General features: G+C 37.9%; 1 protein-coding gene across 1 annotated transcript; it reads left to right on the top strand.

The window, feature by feature from the left end:
* The first annotated feature begins 13500 nt into the window (after positions 1-13500).
* On the top strand, positions 13501-20971 carry LOC107563445 (mothers against decapentaplegic homolog 6). The gene is made up of 4 exons (XM_016248325.1): positions 13501-14840; positions 15918-15974; positions 16113-16190; positions 20212-20971. The coding sequence occupies exons 1-4, from the start codon at positions 14165-14167 to the stop codon at positions 20751-20753; spliced, it is 1353 nt and encodes a 450-aa protein (XP_016103811.1). The 5' UTR covers positions 13501-14164; the 3' UTR covers positions 20754-20971.
* Positions 20972-21186: the final 215 nt, after the last annotated feature.

The raw sequence follows: 21186 nt of genomic DNA, 5'->3' as shown, positions 1-21186 counted from the left end.
CTGATTTAGGACAATGTCTCGCAGAGAAGGAAGTACAGGGAATGAGAGAGAGCAGAGTGAAATGAGATTTATGTGATTATAAACAAATGTTTGACACAACCATTATGTTAGCTACTGGCACTTTATTTATTCTATAAACTAGTGTTACAGCTAGTATTGTGCCCATTAGTGCTGATTTCACTGTTACCACGGCTGTTGCTGCAGTTATTGTTGCTTACATGAAAATGGTTCCCTAGAATTTGGAGTTTAAAAAATAAAATAAATCCAGTTATGTACAGTGAGACAGGAGTCTAGTGAAATTATAATATAGTATAATATGATATTGTTACTTTTGTAATATAAATGAATATATAAGTGAACAGCAAAAAACAACTTGATATTTCTCAGAAATTCTGCTGATTTGATGTGACAGTGCTGAGACATACAAATATGCCCTACCTTTCAAAAGTTTGGTTTCACAAAATATTTCTATTTTAAATAAATATTTTTCTTTTGAACTTTCTATTCGTCAAAGAATCCTGAAAAAAATCCATCATTGAATAAATTACAATTTAAAAGATATGTTAAAACAAGACAAAAAACAACTTAATATTTCACAGAGATTCTGCTGATTTGAAACAATGCTGAGACATACAAATATGCCCTTCCTTTCAAAATTATGGTGTCACAAAATATTTCTATTTCAAATGAATGTTTTTCTTTTGAACTTTCTGTTCGTCAAAGAATCCTGAAAAACTGCATCTTTGAATAAATTACAATTTAAAATATGTTAAACAAGACAGTTACTTATTGTATTTCTGATAAAATAAATGCAGTCTTGGTAAGAATAGGAACATTTAAACCTTAAAAATCGCCAACTTCAAACCTTTGATCAGTATAGTGTATGTATAAGCAATAGAAAATGAGCTGTTTTGCTCTTACATTTTAGACCCATGATTTAAACAGAACAAATAAGAATGCATACACAGTACGTTGTTTTTTTCGGGAGTTCAGGGCAGGAAGTCCATTACAAAACTTGTTCCCTCTGTACCACACATGCACACAAACAAACAGTCAGAGTCTGACCTTGAAGGTGGCATGGCCTGTTGAATGGGAAGGATCCTATGTTTCTTTCCAGTAAGCCAGTTGGTCACAGATGAAATGGTAAACTAATTGACCCCCCATACTCAGCATTCCTCTTGCTTGAGTTCAATCCCACAAACACATAGGCCTACACAAAAACATATACATCCACACACGGCAACTTGTAAGTCATGTTTTAACAATCAGAATTCGAATCCCTCTTTCTCTGAGTGTGTTTATATGGTATGCATGTTTACGCGTACAAACATACCACACACTGGTTGTACTGTAAAAGCTGTTTGCCCTCTTTTCCTATTCTCTCTGTGATTGCCTTTACTGTAATCCATAAGCCAAACTTTACAGTCCTCATGTTACATAATTACAGTACTACGTGACAGAGGGCCAAACAAGCACACACCTCACAGTACAGCACACCTTAATGGCAGTTATTATCTCAGTCTGGTTTGGTTTCGTTCACACAGTATCACACAGAGTCTTTAAATCCTTAGGTACTTCCCTAAGAAATCTTCTTCTATCCATGTGTGACCCTCGATCTTCAGCAGTGTGACAGTAAAAACTGACATTCACTCACACTCTCTCAAGCAAGGCAATAACAGACATGAATGTCACATTGTTTTTGTCAGTTCATTCTGGGAAACTCCAAAGAGATTTAGTTTGATCATTGAATTTACAACAAAATGAGGAAATAGCATGCAAAATATGAATGCATTTTAAAAAATATTCAGATTTTACCTGTTTTCCCCCATTTTCTATAGCAGATATATTTTTGAACATTTTAAGTTACAACTAAATTGAATGTTGTAAGTATCCTAACATATGTCATACTATATATCCTCTCTGTTTTGACTCATTTGCAGCATAGATATCACTCCATCAATGCACAATGTTCTTGCACTCTCAGCAATTTTGCTTGGTCTATGTTACAGAAAGATGATCTCACCAGAAAATACCCTGCAAGGCTTAAACGCAAACTCTTTCATGTCTGACAAGCTATTTCAGTATGATTATCAGGAAAATCTTGATGCTACATGCCGCTTTGCAGTGTGGCGTCTTGTTTCAACATGTTTTTGGTCCTTCAGTCAACAAAGAAGGGAAATGCCTGGGGAGACTGCATGCTCAATGCTAATGGCATATCTATGTTTGAAGGAATTTCTCCATTATCTGATAACAATATCTGATAGGAGGCGCCAAGAAATGTTTTACTGGGGTATGTTTGCTATAATGCCAGTAACATTTCTTTAATTGATTTGATGTGAAATCAGTGGACATTTGAACACATTCTACTTTTAACTGTTGGTACAATTACAAAAAACTAGTTTTACTCAGCAGTTCTAATTATCTTCATGCACTTAAAAAATCTAATGGTATATTGAAAATTTAAAGGCAGAAGAAGCTTGAAAAGCATAACAGTTTCCAGATACTTCTTACTATTCTGCATGTAAATACTGCCATGAGATCTGAACATAAATGTTCTTTGCATCAAGGCTCTTTGTTTGAATTTTCAGGATAGAGACTCGTGAACTCATGTCTAGGTGGACACGGGGACGGCCAGAGGCTTTGACCACAGTCAGTAACAAAGAGCTCTGGAATCTTTTGTCTTTTGTCCCAGGCCCTGATATGAACTCAAAGCTTGGACAGGCCACCACTGTGGCCACCTGTGAACCACAATTATCACCAATGCTCGCACTCATGCACACTGGACCAATTAAGCATCCCGTGCACTCACCTCCATTCAGCCAGCACTAACTCATTTGCAGTGATGCCAGGACTGACTCCCTCACTTCCCTCTCACTCATCAGTAATGACTCTTTGAGCAATGTGTGTGTGAGTGTGAGCTGAGAGGTATTTAAAGGGTTGCCAATAATTACATAAACAACACAATTCCTGCCATACAGATACAACATTTTTTTTTACAAAACTTTGAAATCGTGGCAAGATATATTAGATGGCTTTCAGGAATACTTGATTCTGATTGGTCCATTGTGGCATTCAGTAGTCAGATATTTCAGACCAGCTGTTAAAAAGGTGTGCCCCAAATGACATACTATACACTACGCACTTTTACATGTACATTACCGTCTAGCATCAGAGTCTGACAGCCGCTCCTATGTAAGGAAAGTTTTTTTTATGAAGTGTCCAACATACCAATTTTTTTTTTTTTGGTTAAATAAGTGCATCATCTAGGTATTTAAAGTGTACCACCTCTTAATGTAGTTTTAAGTGTGGCGTCAGACAGGGGGTAATAGTGGAACATAGTAACAGGCCCTCCTGTTGTTAATGAATATTGTTAATATATGACTCCCCCCCCCCCATCTATACTACAAATGGCATACATGCATGAACGTGCTATTTGAAACGCACCAACATTTTTTTCATTTTGTTTCATAAAATAATTTACATTCATAACACTGTGCTTTTTATTGTGTTATCCTGCCATTAATTTGCCAAAAACTAGTAAACACTGCTGCAAAGAGGTTTCTAATGCTGTTGCTGAGGTAGAGACTGTAAATTCAACATATTTATATCGTCTGACTGACTTAACCCAGCTCTGTATATTTCCACTCTTTTGCAAAGTTCGTGAAAACAAACTAGTTGATTTTTCTTTTCTTTAGCTGTTGAAAAGGGAACACGAAGCACCACTGTATCAATCCGCACGGGTAAGTAACCCCGGCACTACTTTACTATGTCACGTGTCACACGCGGATTGGATCCTCTTGATTCATGGACTACATTTTTCTTGGAGGGAGATTTACGGTGGAATAAACAGGTAAATAATCACAAACTCAAGTAAATATTTCATTTCCATACGTATTGTCACCCTTTCGAAACACACTCATATTATGGCATTCATTTATACAGATATAATGAGAGATATAACCTTTAATTTGCTTGAAAAATGTTTCCAAACGAGTGAGACATCACATCAAAGATTGTGAGTGGGATTTGCAGCCTGTCAGTGTAGCGTCTGAGCTTTAACCCCACCTCTGCATACAAGGCCACTGTCTGTTTCCAATTAAGAGTGGAGGCTGAAAAACAGCCTTTTAAAAGGGCCCGAGCATGTTTGGCTGTTTACATTTCAGTTCTTCCCTTCAGCGTGGAGGCTGGGCTGAAGAAAAAGCCCAAAAAACAGCAAGGAGTTTTTAAAGCCTCAGTACTCCGTTACCAGAGTCCTTCGCCACCCACTGAGCCCCTGATCCTATCAAACACAAACACAGGCCAAAGTGGTTTGCTCAATAACACAGCCATGCCACAGCCCTCTTGCCTGGCTGCAGAGATATGCACTACCAGTTCATTTCAAAACCCTCCATCCTTATTTCACACTCAGGATGGTGTGTGTGTGTGTGTGTGTGTGTGTGTGTGTGTGTGTAATTGTGAAAGTTGTTTTGGCATTCGTTTTAGATGCAACACATTTAGTGCTGCCCATTCTGCCAATGCACAGTAAATGAGAATATGATAAATACACCCTAATATAATTAACAGATATGTTATCTTATCTTAGATTTCAAGCTTATTTAATTCATGCATGAATTCCGTGAAATTAATTAGACGTTTTTGTGTTATAGGTTATGAATACAATGTAAAAACGAACAGTTTCATCAGCAAAGCCGCATTCTCCTATATAGCAATAATGTATAGCCTTCTGGAAAGAGTGCTGTGGGCAGTTTTGGGAATAATGTGTTGCCTTAGTTCTGGAAAGAGAGTTCTGGACAGTCTCTGGCCCGCTCCAAAAGCACTTCTACTGACCCCATTATGGGTGTATAAATGTGGATGCTTAAATTAGAGCTGGTCTGCATTCACATGTCATTGCCAATCCCAGCTATGGACTGTGAGAGGGACCATGAAGCTGTAATCTAGAGCTTGTGTTCATGTGGTGTGCCAGTCATGGACCACGGAATAAAACTGAGCACAGTTCACCTCAGGCTCTTGGAGTGACTTGAGACTTGTAATAGCCACCATTTTATAGAAACAGAAATTATGTTTCATAACTTTATATTAAAAAAAATCTTTTTAGAGAATATTTTTGCATGAGCATATGTATGTTTTTGTTTTCTCTAACCATGCACTCTAGAGATAATAAACCGGCCAGTCTGTCTGGACCACGATTTATTTTAGATAGCTCATATTTGGATTTCATATAAAAAGTGTTTCTGAACCTACTGATAAAGCTTTATCTGTCGTGGTCCTCCCTGGGCCACCTGATGTATGTCTTGTCTTATCTCACATGGATGATAATTATATGATAGGCTACTGCTCTATGTCATGGATACAGGCAAAGGAAAAACTTTCAACAAGCTTGAAAGGAAAAAAGTTCATAGAGAAGGATTTGATTAGTCATGTGAGATGTAGCAGAATGGAAACCCTGTGTTTGAGTTTGTGTATGTATTGACCATGAAAGATAACAGAGAATGAGCACCCACCAATATGAATAAACATAACAATTATTATCATTCATTCATTCATAAATGAATAAATAAAAGTTATTCTGGGCAGTCTGTTCTCGGTTTTGATTGGTTGATTTGTGAGGCTCTAAATCTGGCATCTTTAAAAACAGTTGTAATTGTGCATGTTCTTCTTTCATATGAAGATGGATAAACTGTAACAAATTAATAGTGAAAGTGCAGTTGTTGTGTTTATAAGTTACTTCTGCTTGATTTGACCCTTAATTAACAAGTACTGCATTGATATATTCATTGGCATATCATTGCTTTGACTTGAATAAAAATGGTTAATTTATATGTTATAACATGAAGTAAAATTTTCAACTTTTTGATGCTGGAACTTGTAACAGACACAAACAAATCTGTAAATCTGTCTTCTGTATTTCACACGTTTCTGCCTCAAATCCTCTCTCTGCTCAAAGCCAGGCAGGGACAGGAAATTGAGAGCCGATCTGGTAGTGGTGTGGCCTCCCAACCCTGAACTGCAGATCCACTCGCTTTGAAGTCGGGAGAAGAATCACATGCAATTACTTGCGACATAAACCACGTTCTTCAAAAACACATCCTCTCCCTCTCTCCATTTCACACTGAGGGCTTACATTTTTTCTCAAGAATTGTGCACTAGTGGGAAAGTTGTTGACTTGCCAAATGCTGGGAATTCAATATACAGTAATCAGGGAGAGATTTAGAAACAGTTGAATGAATCACACCATAAAAACATCCCACCCGTTCCCTCCAGAAACATGCCGGAATACACACAAACACACAAATTGCATGAATGCATTACCCACAGTATCTATTCCTTACATTTAATAACATTGTCTTTGTCTTTACTTTTAGCCTTCTCCAATGGAGATACATGTTCAGAAATCTTCAGTCACAAAGAAACTGTTACACCAAAATTCGGTACTGCTTTGTGCCCAATGCCCCGGTCTCTCAAGAGTTTAAAGCTGTGTTTAGAAAGAGTCTGGTAAGCTAAAGAGTAGAGAACTTCCTCAGGAGAGAAAGAATGCCAAGTTTTGCTTACATGACCATACTACACAATCAGAAAAAAGGAAGAATATAGAAATGGATGTCTCTTTTTCAGTCTCTATTCCTGTTAAGGACCTTTTTAAAGCATGTTATGGACTCTTTGCATAATGTTGTTATATATGTGTGATATTTTAGGATAAATAACCATAACATGATTGTGATGTGTTAAATTTAGTTCTCAATGAACACTACGGCGGACCATGTTTATTTAATCCTTAAAATCACTCCTTTGGCAAGTCTACAAACCCACCCAGTTTTTATTGGTCAGTTAAATACTGTTAAAATATTTATATAATATTTTAAAATAGTACTTTTTACTGCAAAGCATAGCCTCCATTTAATGAGAACACTTGGAAACAATTGGTTTATAAGGATGTTTGGGTAGTTTTACTGGAAAACAAGACAAAATAATATATAAAAAGACAGTGTTGTTCTGTGAAGCATTCAGGATGTTTTGTGCTGTGATACAGTACACAAAAAGAGAGCCACACAGGATCAGTTTACTCACAGATCAATGTTCAATCCAAAGACACTACAGCTTAAGGGGTACTAAAATAGCACCTCAATGCCTCAGAATGCAGCCTTGAAAGTAATTTATGAGTAATTTAGCTGACATAATGACGTTGACAATGATCATGCAGTAACATTTAAGTCACAAGAGGAACAGAATACAAATATTACAAAAAACTAAAGTTATTTTTTTGTAGAGGAGATCAGTTCCTCTGTTTTTCCTGCTCTTTTGTCAGTTTAAATCAGAGCCAAACACACACATAAAAACATACACACATTCTTGGTAAACTTATACTCAACATTACTTTCAAAGCAAAGGGTTCTTCCTGAAAGAAGTAGCTTTTCCCTTCAGTATGTACTCTGTCTCTCTTGCTTATCTTTGAGGAAAAGTTCCTCTGACCCCTGGCCAGACTCAGGCCCATGTTTCCTCACCTTATAGTGTTGTGGATCTTGCTTATTTAAGGAAGAAATGCATGTGAGTTCAGCCAATCTATTGTTACTGTTTTGACAGAGTTCAACTTTATATTAAGAGAGTTTACAGGCAGAGAAAATAGAGGAGCAAAACAAACTGGCCTGAATGACTTTGTGTTTTGAGTGGAAAAAGTAAAAATCATCTCACAATACATTTAAAAAAATACTAACCATAATAACAGGGGACGTCAGGGAGCACCAAGGAGCATAAACTCCCTATAGAAGTGCATGAGCGGTGATGAAAAGCACCAGCAGAGAGGCCCTGTGTGTGTCTGGTCAGTTGACAGTGAGACAAAGTATGTGTAGCTGTTCGGCCCGGGAGAACAAGTGTGTTTGTGTATGGAACTGAAGCCCTTATCTCCAGCCTGTACTGACGCCATAGTCTTCCTGTCTCAAATCTCCTCCATTGATTTACTCTCTCCTCTATGCCTCTCCACCCCTCGCTCTCTCTGTTTCTCTTTCTCGATCTCTTACTTAATTCAGCTCACCCCGAGGAGCCTTGCTGGCCCCTGGAACGGTCTTCTCCCTTTTCCCGTCCTCTTTCTCTCTCTCTCTGCATCTCTCTCCTGGAGATTAGATGTAGTCTTTGTACCCACTGACGTAAACACCGGTTGGCACAGATGCACGCAAAGTCTATTACTGTTGACAGGACACGCCTGTCTCTGGTTATGCAGGTTTACTGATGAACGCAAACACTTGTAATCTTCATATCTCTCTGTCTGTGTTTGTACATCTCTCTCTGTTTTCCTTTCTTTTTTACCACGAAGCGTACTTGAATCTCAGCAGAGGTCCACAGTTGTATGCGGAGACAAAGTATGTGTAGCTGTTCGGCCCGGGAGAACAAGTGTGTTTGTGTATGGAACTGAAGCCCTTATCTCCAGCCTGTACTGACGCCATAGTCTTCCTGTCTCAAATCTCCTCCATTGATTTACTCTCTCCTCTATGCCTCTCCACCCCTCGCTCTCTCTGTTTCTCTTTCTCGATCTCTTACTTAATTCAGCTCACCCCGAGGAGCCTTGCTGGCCCCTGGAACGGTCTTCTCCCTTTTCCCGTCCTCTTTCTCTCTCTCTCTGCATCTCTCTCCTGGAGATTAGATGTAGTCTTTGTACCCACTGACGTAAACACCGGTTGGCACAGATGCACGCAAAGTCTATTACTGTTGACAGGACACGCCTGTCTCTGGTTATGCAGGTTTACTGATGAACGCAAACACTTGTAATCTTCATATCTCTCTGTCTGTGTTTGTACATCTCTGTCTCTGTTTTCCTTTCTTTTTTACCACGAAGCGTACTTGAATCTCAGCAGAGGTCCACAGTTGTATGCGTTTTTACCTGTGTTATTGTAATCATTTAGTCTTGTGTGCCACTGTGAAGATAATAGTTCTGAAATGACGAGGCACAAGATAACTTAATTTGCATCGACTGTGCTGCACAAATGCAAAGTCAATTGCACGCTAAGTGAAGTAAGAACTCTTTGTTTACTCACACAAGTAAGAGTAGAGCTCTATCTCTCTCTCTCTATCGTCTAGATGTTTATGGCCTGCTTTGTCGGCGCCAGGCGCTCTGAGACTAGACTAGACTACAATCAGCTCAGCAACAGTGGTCTGATCTCGCTGAGTTTCTCTCCCTTTCCTCTGTTTTTAGCCTACTTCCTTCCTCGGGTTCTCAGATATTCTCTTTTCACTCATAGAGCCAACAACAGGCATGCTTAAAAAGCACACAAAATGAATGGAAGGAGTCAGTGGTGCACAGCAATGCAGAGACTGTTGTATATTCAAAGAGAAAACAATCTGAAATACGTATTCCTCAGATACACTCTTAAAAATAAAGGTGCTTCAAAAGGTTCTTCAAGCGATGCCATAGAAGAACCCTTTTTGGTTCCACAAAGAACCATTCAGTCAAAGGTTCTTTAAAGAACCATCTCTTTCTTACCTTTTTATAATCTGAAGAACCTTCTTTCGCCACGAAGAACCTTTTGTGAAACAGAAAGGTTCTTCAGATGTTAAAGGTTCTTTATGGAACCATTTAGACAAAAAGGTTCTTCTATGGCATCCTGAAGCACCTTTATTTTTAAGAGTGCATGCTGTTTAGCTATAAGAATAAATCAAATAATGTGGGTTGTTCTGTTGGTGTTCTTTTAAAGAATCTAGGTAAATAAAGCAACTCTTTGAGGTGTTATTTGCTTAAAACAGATTTTTTTTCAATGTACCGTAGATCATAGAGCTAGTGTTGATTTGCACCATTTTAAAGAACAGAATATGCTGGTCTAGAGAGTGCAATGTATTTTTTTTATTATATATATAACAAAATATGCATTATATTTTTAATTTAATTAAAATAATATGGAATAAAAACATGAATGAAAACCAGCAGTAATATTGTTGCAATAACAGCTCTGGTCTAGTTTTTCAGTTATTGTTTCTGCAGGTTACATCATTATGCCAGTAGGTGGCGGCCAATGACTGACTTTAGGAGTGAGTCATTTGAATCATTCACTAAACCGATTCATTCAAATTATATTTTTTTATTTAGTGGCGGAAACGGGCTTCCATAAGTAACCGTATAAGAGAGCCATTTGAATCATTTTATCAACCGATTGACTGTACAAATTCATTCAGGAATGAAACAACACTACAGACCCGCTCAGTTTTCAGTGACAATTATATTATACAGACAATATAATTGGCCCTCTACAGTGTCTGATGTACTCAATATTAACTGATTGTTTATTGAATAAAAGCAGATATATTTTATATATAAAGGTAATGTGGCAAAAAAAGTGCTACTTTAAATAACTTCACAGAAACAGAAATTTGTTGTTGATTACCTACTGTGATCAACTTTTGCTCATGAGGTATCACATCAATATATTTTACTGTATATATTGCTGAAAAATAAATTCTGGATAAACTCTTAAAACTCAATCATGTACTGTACAGTAGTCAGCATTTGAAGTGGATCAAAAAAGTTAATCAAAGTTGTCCTAAGACAGGAACGCATTTTGGTTTTAGGACAACTTTGATGAAAGGTTTTGATCCACTGCAAATGTTGACTAGTGTAGAAAGGACATACTGTTAATTATTGTGGCAATGTAAATGCACTGAAACAAAGATGTTGGTACAGCATGATGAAAACGTTAACAATTTACAATGAAGTTCAATAGTTAACTACATTAGTTAACATGAACTAACGATGGAAAAGCATTTATTAATCTTAGTTTATTAATTGGGCCCCTCTATTGAAAGTCCAGGTAACCAGAACTTAGAAGATCCAAAAAAGGTCATAAAGACATCGTAAAACTAATTGAATGAATCCATATGAATCGAGTGGTTTAATCCATGTCTTGTGAAGAGATATGATGGCTGTATATGATGAACAGATTTAATTTAGGCTTTTATTCACATATAAACACAAAAGCATAGACCGGATTACATATGGTAAACACGGAAGCTTGTGTATGCGTAATGTGAGTGTGACGCACGAAAACCAATGAAGTTTGTTCTAGAATATTTGAGCTTCTGTGTTTACCATGTGTGAAGTGCTATATGTATGCACGTCTTAAATTTAAATGTAAAAAAGACCAAATTAAATCTGTTCATCATTTTAAGCTATCATATCTCTTCAGAAGACTTGAATTTAACCACAGATTTGTTTTTTGCCTTTTGACCTTTATGCCTTACATCCTTTTTTAAGTTTTGGTTACCTGGACTTTCAACAGAGGGACAGAAACCTCTCAGTTTTCATTAAAAAATATCTTAACTTCTATTTCAGAGATTAAGTCCTATGGGTTTGGAATAACATGACGATGAGAAAATGATGACAGAATTTTAATTTTTTAGGTGAACTGTCCCTTTAAAAAATATTTATGGACCTGAGCTAATAATGAACAACTGTAATCTGTATTGTCAACAAAGATGAATAACTACTGTAAGAAATGCATTTGTCATTGTTAATGTTAGGTAATATTGTCAAGTACAGAAAATATTTTTACAGTAAATATTTCCTAAAAGTAAAATACTGTAGCCATAATATTAAAATTTCCAAAGGAGTAAGAGAACTTCACATTCTGCTTTTGTTAAGGATATTCAGTTTTTTTCATATGCACATACTGCCACGTAGAAGCATCACATTTACACAGCAGACATTCATTTAAGTCTCTGGCTGTCTCCTTGTCTTCACCATAAATGAGGTTTTCCTTGCCGAAACTCTTGTTTTGACTGCCAGAACCTTCCACAGGAGACAGATTACACTGCTAATGTCTGTCTGTGGCTACGACTTCCTGCTACCATAGGCCACACCAGCAGTCAGAAATCAGGTCTTTACCACACAGCTTCTTTACATTGTCGAATTGTGCATTCAATTGAGTTTGAGATATTTTCATCAACTCATCCAGTCTTCAGCCTATATTAGTTGCACTTGTGTCATCTGAATGTATTTTGACTTTGTTTTTGTCTCTAGAGCATTTTGGCAGTATTCATGGAACTAGCGCCATCCAGAATGGAGTATGGACACGAGGAAAGGCCTCTCTTTTTCTGTCTCCCACTGTCTCGCCTCTCTCCCTAAGGTCCATTAGGAATAAGGGGCTCGTTGACATGCTATTCCTGTTGGGTCTTGCTAGACCCCATCAACAAGACCACGTCTGTCCGGACTGGATGGACTGGGGTTATTTTGGGGGGTGGTTTGGTGCTGGTCTCTCTGTCTCTGCTCCAGACTTCTGCTGATAGACTATCTAAGAGACTTAATGGGAGTAGCTGCAATTATTAGCCTGACGCCAGGCTACAACAGTTATCACCTCTATGATAAGTGAAGGGAAAAAGCCCAAGGATTCTTGCTCTTGATATTGACAATTTGCAACAAGGGTTTTCATCATTCTATATATCTACAGTGGTGTGAAAAAGTTTTTGCCCCCTTCCAGTTTTTTTAATTGTTTGCATATTTGTCACACTTAAAATATTCAGATCATCAATTTTCGATCATCAAAAACTAATTTTAATATTACACAAAGATAACCTGAGTAAATACAAACTGCAGTTTTCAAATTATGATTTCATTTATTAAGGGAAAAAAGCTGTCCAAACCTGCCTGGCACTACGTGAAAAAGTAATTGCCCCCTAAATATAATAACTGGTTGTGCCACCCTTTGCAGCAACAACTGCAATCAAGCATTTGCGATAAATGGCAATGAGTCTTTCACAGGAATTTTGGCCTACTCTTCTTTGCAGAATTGTTTTCATTCAGCTACATTGGAGGGTTTTTGAGCATGAATGGAATGTTTAAGGTCATGCCACAGCATCTCAATCGTAGGTTTGGACAGCTTTTTTCCCTTTATAAATGAAATCATCATTTAAAAAATGCATTTTGTATTTACTTGCATTATCTTTGTGTAATATTAAAATTTGTTTGATGATCTGAATCTTTTAAGTGTGACAAATATGCAAAAAATTAAAAAAACAGGAAGGGGGCAAAAATATTTTCATGGCACTGTATATCATTCACCAGTGCAGAAAAATTATTTATATATATATATATTAAACTTTGCTACATGTACTGCGTTTGGTGTTTTGTACACACACACACACACACACACACACATTATACATATATAATTATATAATACGCACAACAATTAAAATAGTGTGGTGGTAATACTACTAGTAGTATTTCTATTATTTTAAAATAATAAAACATAACTACATAAATTAATGATAAAAAAGGGGTCTTATTCTAGCGATTTCATTATTTGTAGTTATTGTAATACGTTTTTTCGTGCACAATCACAAACATGAAAGCAGTAGCTAACATTTTGGTGTCTTGAAATTGTTTTTTTTTTTCCTTCACAATCATTGCAGCAGTAACATTTTGATGTTCTGGCGCTGCCACAGCACACACACACACACACACACAGGTACATGTTGCTCCTTTAAGAGTTAGAAACTTGATACTGTGTTTGCGCAACAATCAGCGCGGCTCGCAGCCGCCAAAGTGTCTAGACGAGCACATGATGGGAATCAACCAATGGCTCCACTGCTCTCCTCAGGGGCCCCGTGTGTGTGTATCTGAAGAAGAAAGAGAGTGAAACGGCGAAAGACCATCGAAGAATCCCATTAATCTCGCTCGAAACACGGAACGAAACCTCAAGACATCCCACGTCCGTCTATCCACCCGGAACGACCACTTTGCCGTCTCAACACAATAATTTTCTTCCGCGAGGAGCGCGTGGAACATGAATAAGGATTATAGTGAGATCCATTCATGTGCTCGGCGTCATTAAACTGCTGCAGAAGGTTTTTTTGGAAAAAAAGGTCTGTTTCGGAGATTATCGAAGATTTTTTTCTGCACATCGTGCATTTCGTATTGTTCAACAAGAAGTTTCTCATATTGTTGGGGAATGTTTACAGACTGGATGCACCGCTCCTCACGTAGTGCACTATCACTATTATAGCCATCCATTTGCTACAGTGCCGATATATTGTAGCAGCGGAGTCTAATGTTGGGCTTTGCTCAGGCTCTGCTTGGCTGTGCATGTAAACACAGATCATTGATGTCGCACAGCGAGCGCGCGAGCGTTTGGAGTCTCCGCGGTTCTGACCAAACATAGGAAAAACGGATGCAAACTGTTTAAATTGTCGTATGTTCAGGACGAGACGCACGGGTCTGGTTCGGCGACTCTGGAGAAGCCGTTTGGTCACCGCAAGTAAAGAAGGGAGCGATGGTGGTCCAGATGACTGGAGTGACAGCAATCCCGAGAAGATCCCCAGAACGGAATACGCACCGGGAAACAATGCAGGCTCCTGCAGCAAACGCGTAGAGGAACCGGGGATCCTTATTGAGCACGATGGACCCCTCAGCGAGGGCAGGACGGTAACATGCTGTTTGTTTAGAGACCTCTCCAGAGGCAAAAACAGACTGGCTTGTCGCCTAGAACATAGGAATCACAACAACTATAGCAGTTTGAGTGGCAGGGAAGGGAAAAATGGTGCCGTGACCGAGCAAGAACTCAAGAAGTGCACTTATGCGTTTCTCAAAAAGTTGAAAGAGAAGTCTCTGGATGTTTTACTGGGAGCTGTGGAGTCTCAAGGCGGGATGCCAAGTGAATGTGTTCTGGTTTCACATATTGAAGTGCGAATTGGAGGTCAGCTGGTGTCTCCACAGTACCTGCTGTGTCGACTTTTCCGCTGGCCGGACCTGCGGCTCTCCTCTCTCCTCAAACCGCTCAGTCACTGTCAGAGCTTCAGGGCAGAGGACAGCCAGACCCTCTGCTGCAACCCTCATCACTACAGCCGCGTCAGTGGACCAGTCAAGGATGGTAAGGAAACCTCTGAATGTTTTTAGTCAAGGCTATAATGGCTTTGCTGTCCATTTGAAGTGTGTTTTCAGCCCTGCTGAAAAAAGCAGAACCTGTTTGCTGGTCTTAGTTGGTCTCCCAACCAATCCAGGCTGGTCTGTTTGATGCTTCTAGAGGAGTTTTGGGCACTTTTTGGAAGTCCATGTTTACCCAGGCCAGGAGACCATCTTAAACCATATAAGACCATTTCAAATTAGCGAAGACCAGCAAACCCTCTTACGTGTTTTCTGTAGCATCAAATCAGGAAAAACTAATATAAATACTAATATAAATGTGATTTTTACTTGAAGCATGGGTGAATGATTGGGAGGGGAGTTGGACAGTGATACTCCTGTTCAGGAAGTGGAATTCCCAACTAGAATCCCTCTGGGATTCTCAATTTCTCTGCTCCCTCCCTATTCACAAAAAACACTACCCTAACATTGTGTATATAAATGAACAGTTGCAGATAAAGAATTGATTGAACAATCATCTTTGAAGAGGGTCAAGAAAGAATACACTGAAAACATAACATGTTGGTTTAGTGAATGCATAACCATAAATCAGAAGTAAATGTCTAAAGCAGTATGAATTGCACTGTAGTGAATGAGACCTTGACATGCATACAAAATGTCACTACACTCTATTAGCACTGATACTAATAATTAATGGTTAATAGTTTTAAAGCAAAGTTTGATACATTAAGTGTTTTCCATGAAGTTTTCATTCTCTGCGTTAGCAAAATTGCAGTGTTTACACCCACTGTTATAATGTAATTCAGAACAGGTCACTTTTGATTGGATTCCATGCATTCCTGGCACATGACGACACATCCATTGTCTTTTGATGGATGCTCTTCTTCACCTGTAATTTCCATACCAGCTGGAAACATTCTCATTTGCTATAGAAATTCTGGAGAAACTGTGCCAAGCACTGTTACAGTATTAGATCTCTTGCTCTAGGTCTGCTCGTATAGCCTTGAAAAGTCAGAGATGTGTTCAGTTTTAAAGCGATGCTCAATTTAAAGAAAACTCTTAACTCAGTTCTCCCTATTTTCAGACACACCGCCTCCTCCCTACTCCCATTTCTCCCCCTTACCAGAACACAGGCCACTGAGTAAGTAATTTTGTCTTTCTCACTTTAAGTAAGCAAAGATTCCTTGAAATAACAAATGACATTTTAACCCTGTATGTCATGTTTTTATCAGCAGTCAATTGGAGAAAAGGTAAAATTTTTCGTCTTGTAATTTTGCAGATTCTTCCCTCCCAGTGCTGCCTTACATAGAAACCGAAGCCACTTGTTCACTCGGTGGCATGTCGCTGGACTATGCAGGTTGGTGTGCAAGTCTTAAGTAAATTAATGCATTTAAAAGGGGAAAAAGTGTGTTCAGTAAATCAAATGGCTTATTCTACACTTAAAAGGTTGCAAAAGATTTCTCATTCAAATAATTGCTATTCTTTTGAACGTTCTGTTCATCGAATCAAAGTTTCCACAAAAATATTAACCAGAACAACCATTTTCAGCATTAATAATAAGCACCAAATGTAATGCTGCTGAAAATTCAGCTTTGCCATCACAGGAATAAATGTCAATATAATCAATTTTAAATGCATAAAAATAATTTAAAGTATATAAATATAGAATATTTGTTTCATATTGTAATAATATTTCACAGTATTTCTGCTTTTACTATTTTTAAAATTAAAAATGCAGACATGGTTGGCATAAGAGACTTCTTTCAAAAACACAGTCTTCTTTTTTTTAATAAATAATGTTAGTGTGTTTACTGAATGTGATGCTTTGGTTTGGACCTAAGGTTGCTGGCTGTTGCAATTTGCTGTTTTCAGAGCTGCTTCATATCAAACGGTTAGCTTATCCATGTTATTTTTGTTAGCATTTGGTCAGCATTCCTCTCTCTCTATCATACATACATACATACATACATACATGCATACATTCACCTCCAAGTCCAAACATAAACTCTCAGTGCTTATTTAATGGTTCTTGAAGTAGTGACGTTGTTGCTTTCATTCGTTGCTTTTGTTTCTGTAGTGTTATGTAGCCATATGATTTATGGTTCTCTCTATTTTGTCACTTCTACGTTCAAGGATATTTTTAAGATGATGAATACATGTTACACTTTTCTCTGGAGATTCATTAACATAATTGTTGACTTTCTCCAGTTTGAATGTGATATCTAGATGTGCCGTATGCAAGTAGCTAAAACTTCTTAGACGTCATCCACCAACTTTTCAGCACTGAGTCAAAATTAGATTATGAGCAACAATGGACAGTTTTGTCAGGATGCTGACTGGGGGACTCGGGGCCTCCTGAGCTCTTATCTGCTGTGTGTCTCACAGCACTGTGCTTATTATTACCCCGCATATAGAGCTCTGGAGACAAGGAACAAGATCCTCTTTTGGTGTGTCACATACGTTCTTTCCTCCATTATTTTCATGTTGTTGCTTCCTGCTGAGTTTTGCAATGCAAGCCTTGGCACAGCCAGCCAGTCGCATTTTAAAATAAGGTTTAAATTACAGGCCTCGCTGTGGCTTCCCCTCTTCCTGACAGAGCGCAGGCCAACACACAATTTAACTAATGAAATCCTGCCTGTCTCTGCAGAGATTCTTTACAGATGTTGACAAAGAACGACTCTATCAATTGTTGGAAAATTATTTGCCCCTGTTTTTTAAGGGACGCACATATTAAGGCTTTTTAGATCTAGTTACTTTTTTTTGGCTGATTTATTGTAATTGCGTTTATGCATGATTGCATGTGTCTGTCTGCATATTCCTCTCCGTTTCTCCTCAGTATTGTGACGGGGAGAAATCATTTTGCTTTTTCATCCTGACACAAGCTGTTAGCTTCATCTTAGATGGGGATCAATATGCAGTCAATTCTCTTACCACAAATTCATCATCCAGTGGAATGAGCAGCAAAATGACTTGGATACAAAAGAAAGATACTTCTACAATTATATCCCTCAGTATAAAGAAATGTGTGTGTATGCCTAAAAATGAAGCATATGGGATAGTTCATCCAAAAATGAAAATTCTATCATCATTTACTCACCCTCATGTCATTCCAAACATGTATGACTTACTTTATTCTTTAGAGCACAAAGGAGATATGTTTTGACTGCTTTGTCTATACAATAAGTGTATGGGGTCCCCATTGACTTTCACTGTATGGATTTACAAAAAAAAAGTATTTAATGCTCCACAGAAGAAACATTATGTCATACATGTTTTAAACAAGGGTGAGTAAATGATGATAGAAGTTACATTTTTGGGTGAATTGCCCCTTCAAGTGTTATGTTAGAATAAAGCTTTAGATGCACAGAAAGAAAGAAAATTGTTGGCTTGCTTTTGGAGCCGAACAATTTTGACCGCTGCTATTGTTCTAGAGTTGTGAAAATACTGGAAGTGTTCTTGAGTTCTTTGGCAGTTCTTGTCGTGGCATTTCCATTATCACCCCTCTAAGCTCCCCCACCATTCACTGGCTCAGTGGAAGGGTCTAATATGTGGAGGGAGATCTAATATTTGGCACAGCAGGACAGACAAGACTCCATCCTCTCCTTCCCCCTCTCATTTTGTGGTGTTGGTTTAGGCTAGGCGCACAAGCACCAAGAATGCTTTTGCAGGCACTAACAACTGTAATGCATGCAAAACAGAGAACTTTCTAAGGGAGAGGTTGAACAATCCTAAACATTATCATACACCATAGCGTTGCTTACAGAATTAAACTTAGTTTATTAAACTAAACATACACAAATATGTGATTTGCATGTCTTTGCATACGATCGAAGGGAGTTAAATATGACACGATAAATAAGAAAAGCAGATGAAAAGATGATTTTCCATTGACATCTGATAGGTCTTTTGCATTGTTTTCCTATTTTGCATGGTTTTTCCATTGTATTTACTTAAAATCCAGGAAGTTTTGTGCAAATCTTTATGAAAATTGTCCTTTTTTCTGTCTTTTACTTGCTTAACCTTTTTTTTTTTATATATTTGAAAGTACTTACTAAGTGAGTGGCCAGAGAGTCTGAGATAATTATCGTGTATTTCCGTACCCCTCCTTAAACAAAACCTACTTCATTAACAGTGTGTCCTCTGCTGTCTGTTTGGGCCAGAGAGGGTTGAGACTGAGCAGAATGAGGGCACAGGCCCAGGGCTTTAGATCTTCTCCCTCAATAGAGCCTGTGAAGCAAAATAATGCCATCAGTCTGTGTTTGAGTTAATCAGACTGGATAGGCTGGCGGCTGGGGGGTCAGGGGGTCGCGAGCCTTCACTGAGTGGTCAGAGAGCTGAATGCTGGCCCTCGGAGGGGGAGAGGGGGCCCTTGTCGGCCCCGCGTGGGGAGAGAGGAATGCTGAGGCAGGAGCGGGGGGTGTTAGAGTCAGAGATGACAGATTTTGGGCCTGTTAGTGGGGGTCGTTGCTGCTTCAGTTTCGAATCCTCTCCTGATAGGATTGGATATTTAGAGAGTGCACATGTACTGTGTAACATCAAAAAGCATAAGGGAGCTGATATGAGAGTGGTCAAAAACATTGACATTACTTGTCACGACAGCACATTACTGTAGAAATAAGCATGCCCCTGGGGCACTGGTGGCTTTCAGAAACACACAACCTGATGTAACTTTACATTAAAAATGTTTAAAAATCATTTTTATTTGAATAAATGTTATATTTAAATCATATTTAATTATATTTAATAATAAGTATTATTTATTTGTTTATTTATAACGACAATGCACATTAATGAACATCAGCATAAAAATACATATCCCTGATTATAGCAACATTGCTTTAATCATTGTTATCCAGTATTATAGTAATATAAACCACAATAATAATTATGTATTTCCAGTTTGTTTTTTTTACTAATCAGCCTCAAATTTGGACAAATTAAAAATAAAATAAGTGAAATAACTTGAGTTTTATTAAATTAATTACATTTCAATATTTATTTACAAAAAAATATATTTGTTTTATTCATTAGTTTATTTAATAGGGACAATACATGTTAGTATATCATCAAAATGTAAACATGACAGATTATAGCAGCATTGCTAAAATCATTGCTATCCAGTATTATAGTAATATTAACAACAACAACAATGACACTGTTTCTGTTTCCCCCCCCATACATCTTAGCTCCTATTAAATTAATTATAGTTATTGTATGATTTTACAATAAATAGATTTTCAATACTTTTTTAACTAAATAGAAAAATGCTGCACATAGCAAATTTTTTCCTGGAAAAAATTATTTAAATAATATTTGTACTTTGGTTTGTGTCCTTTTTTGAAATTCAAGTTTCTTATGATTTTTTTTTCACTCCACAGATGCCAGTATGTCTCCCTCCTCCCTGGCTCAGAACCACTGGTGTAACGTGGCATACTGGGAGCTTCGTACACGTGTGGGCCGTCTGTACCCAGTTCATGACGCCTCTCTTAGCATCTTCTATGACCTACCTCAGGGTACAGGCTTGTGCTTGGGCCTGCTCCCCCTCTCTCCACGTTCCACCTCCGTCCAGCGCACCCGTGGCAAGATAGGACACGGCATCCTCCTCAGCAAAGAGCCAGATGGAGTTTGGGCCTACAATCGCAGTCAGCACCCTATTTTTGTGAATTCCCCGACTCTGGAACATTACCCCTACCTGAGTTTGACTGTGAGGAGAGTCATGCCAGGCTACTCCATAAAGGTTTTTGACTATGAGAAGTCGTGCCAAATTCAACCCCCCAGTGATTTGGTGCACATGGAAGGGCCATACGACCCAAACAGTGTGAGGATCAGTTTTGCAAAGGGCTGGGGACCATGCTACTCAAGACAGTTTATAACATCATGCCCATGCTGGTTAGAGATTTTACTGAACAACCACAGATAACGTATACACGTGAACAAATGCAGACATATACATTGCTTTTACCACACCCTGCACACACTCACTACAAACGCTCAGACACCCACAGCCACAATCCCAAATGTAATCTATCTAAATTTAATATAAAGTTTTATATAAACGTATTATATGGAATACTTGTAAATAATGAGTCATTTTTACAACATAATTATTTATGTATGGTGCAATGTCTTTATGGATGGACAGAGAAAATAAAAAAAGAAATGCATTTCAGAGTTCTGTGTGGAATTTACATCTCTTGTAATATTGTACTAATATATATGTATATATATATATATATATGTATGTATGTATATGTATATATGTATATGTATGTATATATGTATATGTATGTATATATATATATATATATATATGTGTGTATGTTTGTGTATATGTATGTTTATGTATGTTTATG

This window comes from Sinocyclocheilus grahami, unplaced genomic scaffold (genome assembly GCF_001515645.1).
Source record: "Sinocyclocheilus grahami isolate Dianchi unplaced genomic scaffold, SAMN03320097.WGS_v1.1 scaffold876.1, whole genome shotgun sequence".
Taxonomy (NCBI): Eukaryota; Metazoa; Chordata; class Actinopteri; order Cypriniformes; family Cyprinidae; genus Sinocyclocheilus; species Sinocyclocheilus grahami.
The sequence above is the reverse complement of the archived record's forward strand: the minus strand, read 5'-3'. Positions and strand labels throughout refer to the sequence as shown.

Excerpts from the sequence above, each read along its gene's own strand:
- LOC107563445 (XM_016248325.1), top strand. The coding sequence starts at position 14,165 with ATGTTCAGGACGAGACGCACGGGTCTGGTTCGGCGACTCTGGAGAAGC. Across the intron at positions 14,841-15,917 it reads CAGTGGACCAGTCAAGGATG|ACACACCGCCTCCTCCCTAC; the intron begins GTAAGGAAACCT and ends CCCTATTTTCAG. Across the intron at positions 15,975-16,112 it reads ACCAGAACACAGGCCACTGA|ATTCTTCCCTCCCAGTGCTG; the intron begins GTAAGTAATTTT and ends GTAATTTTGCAG.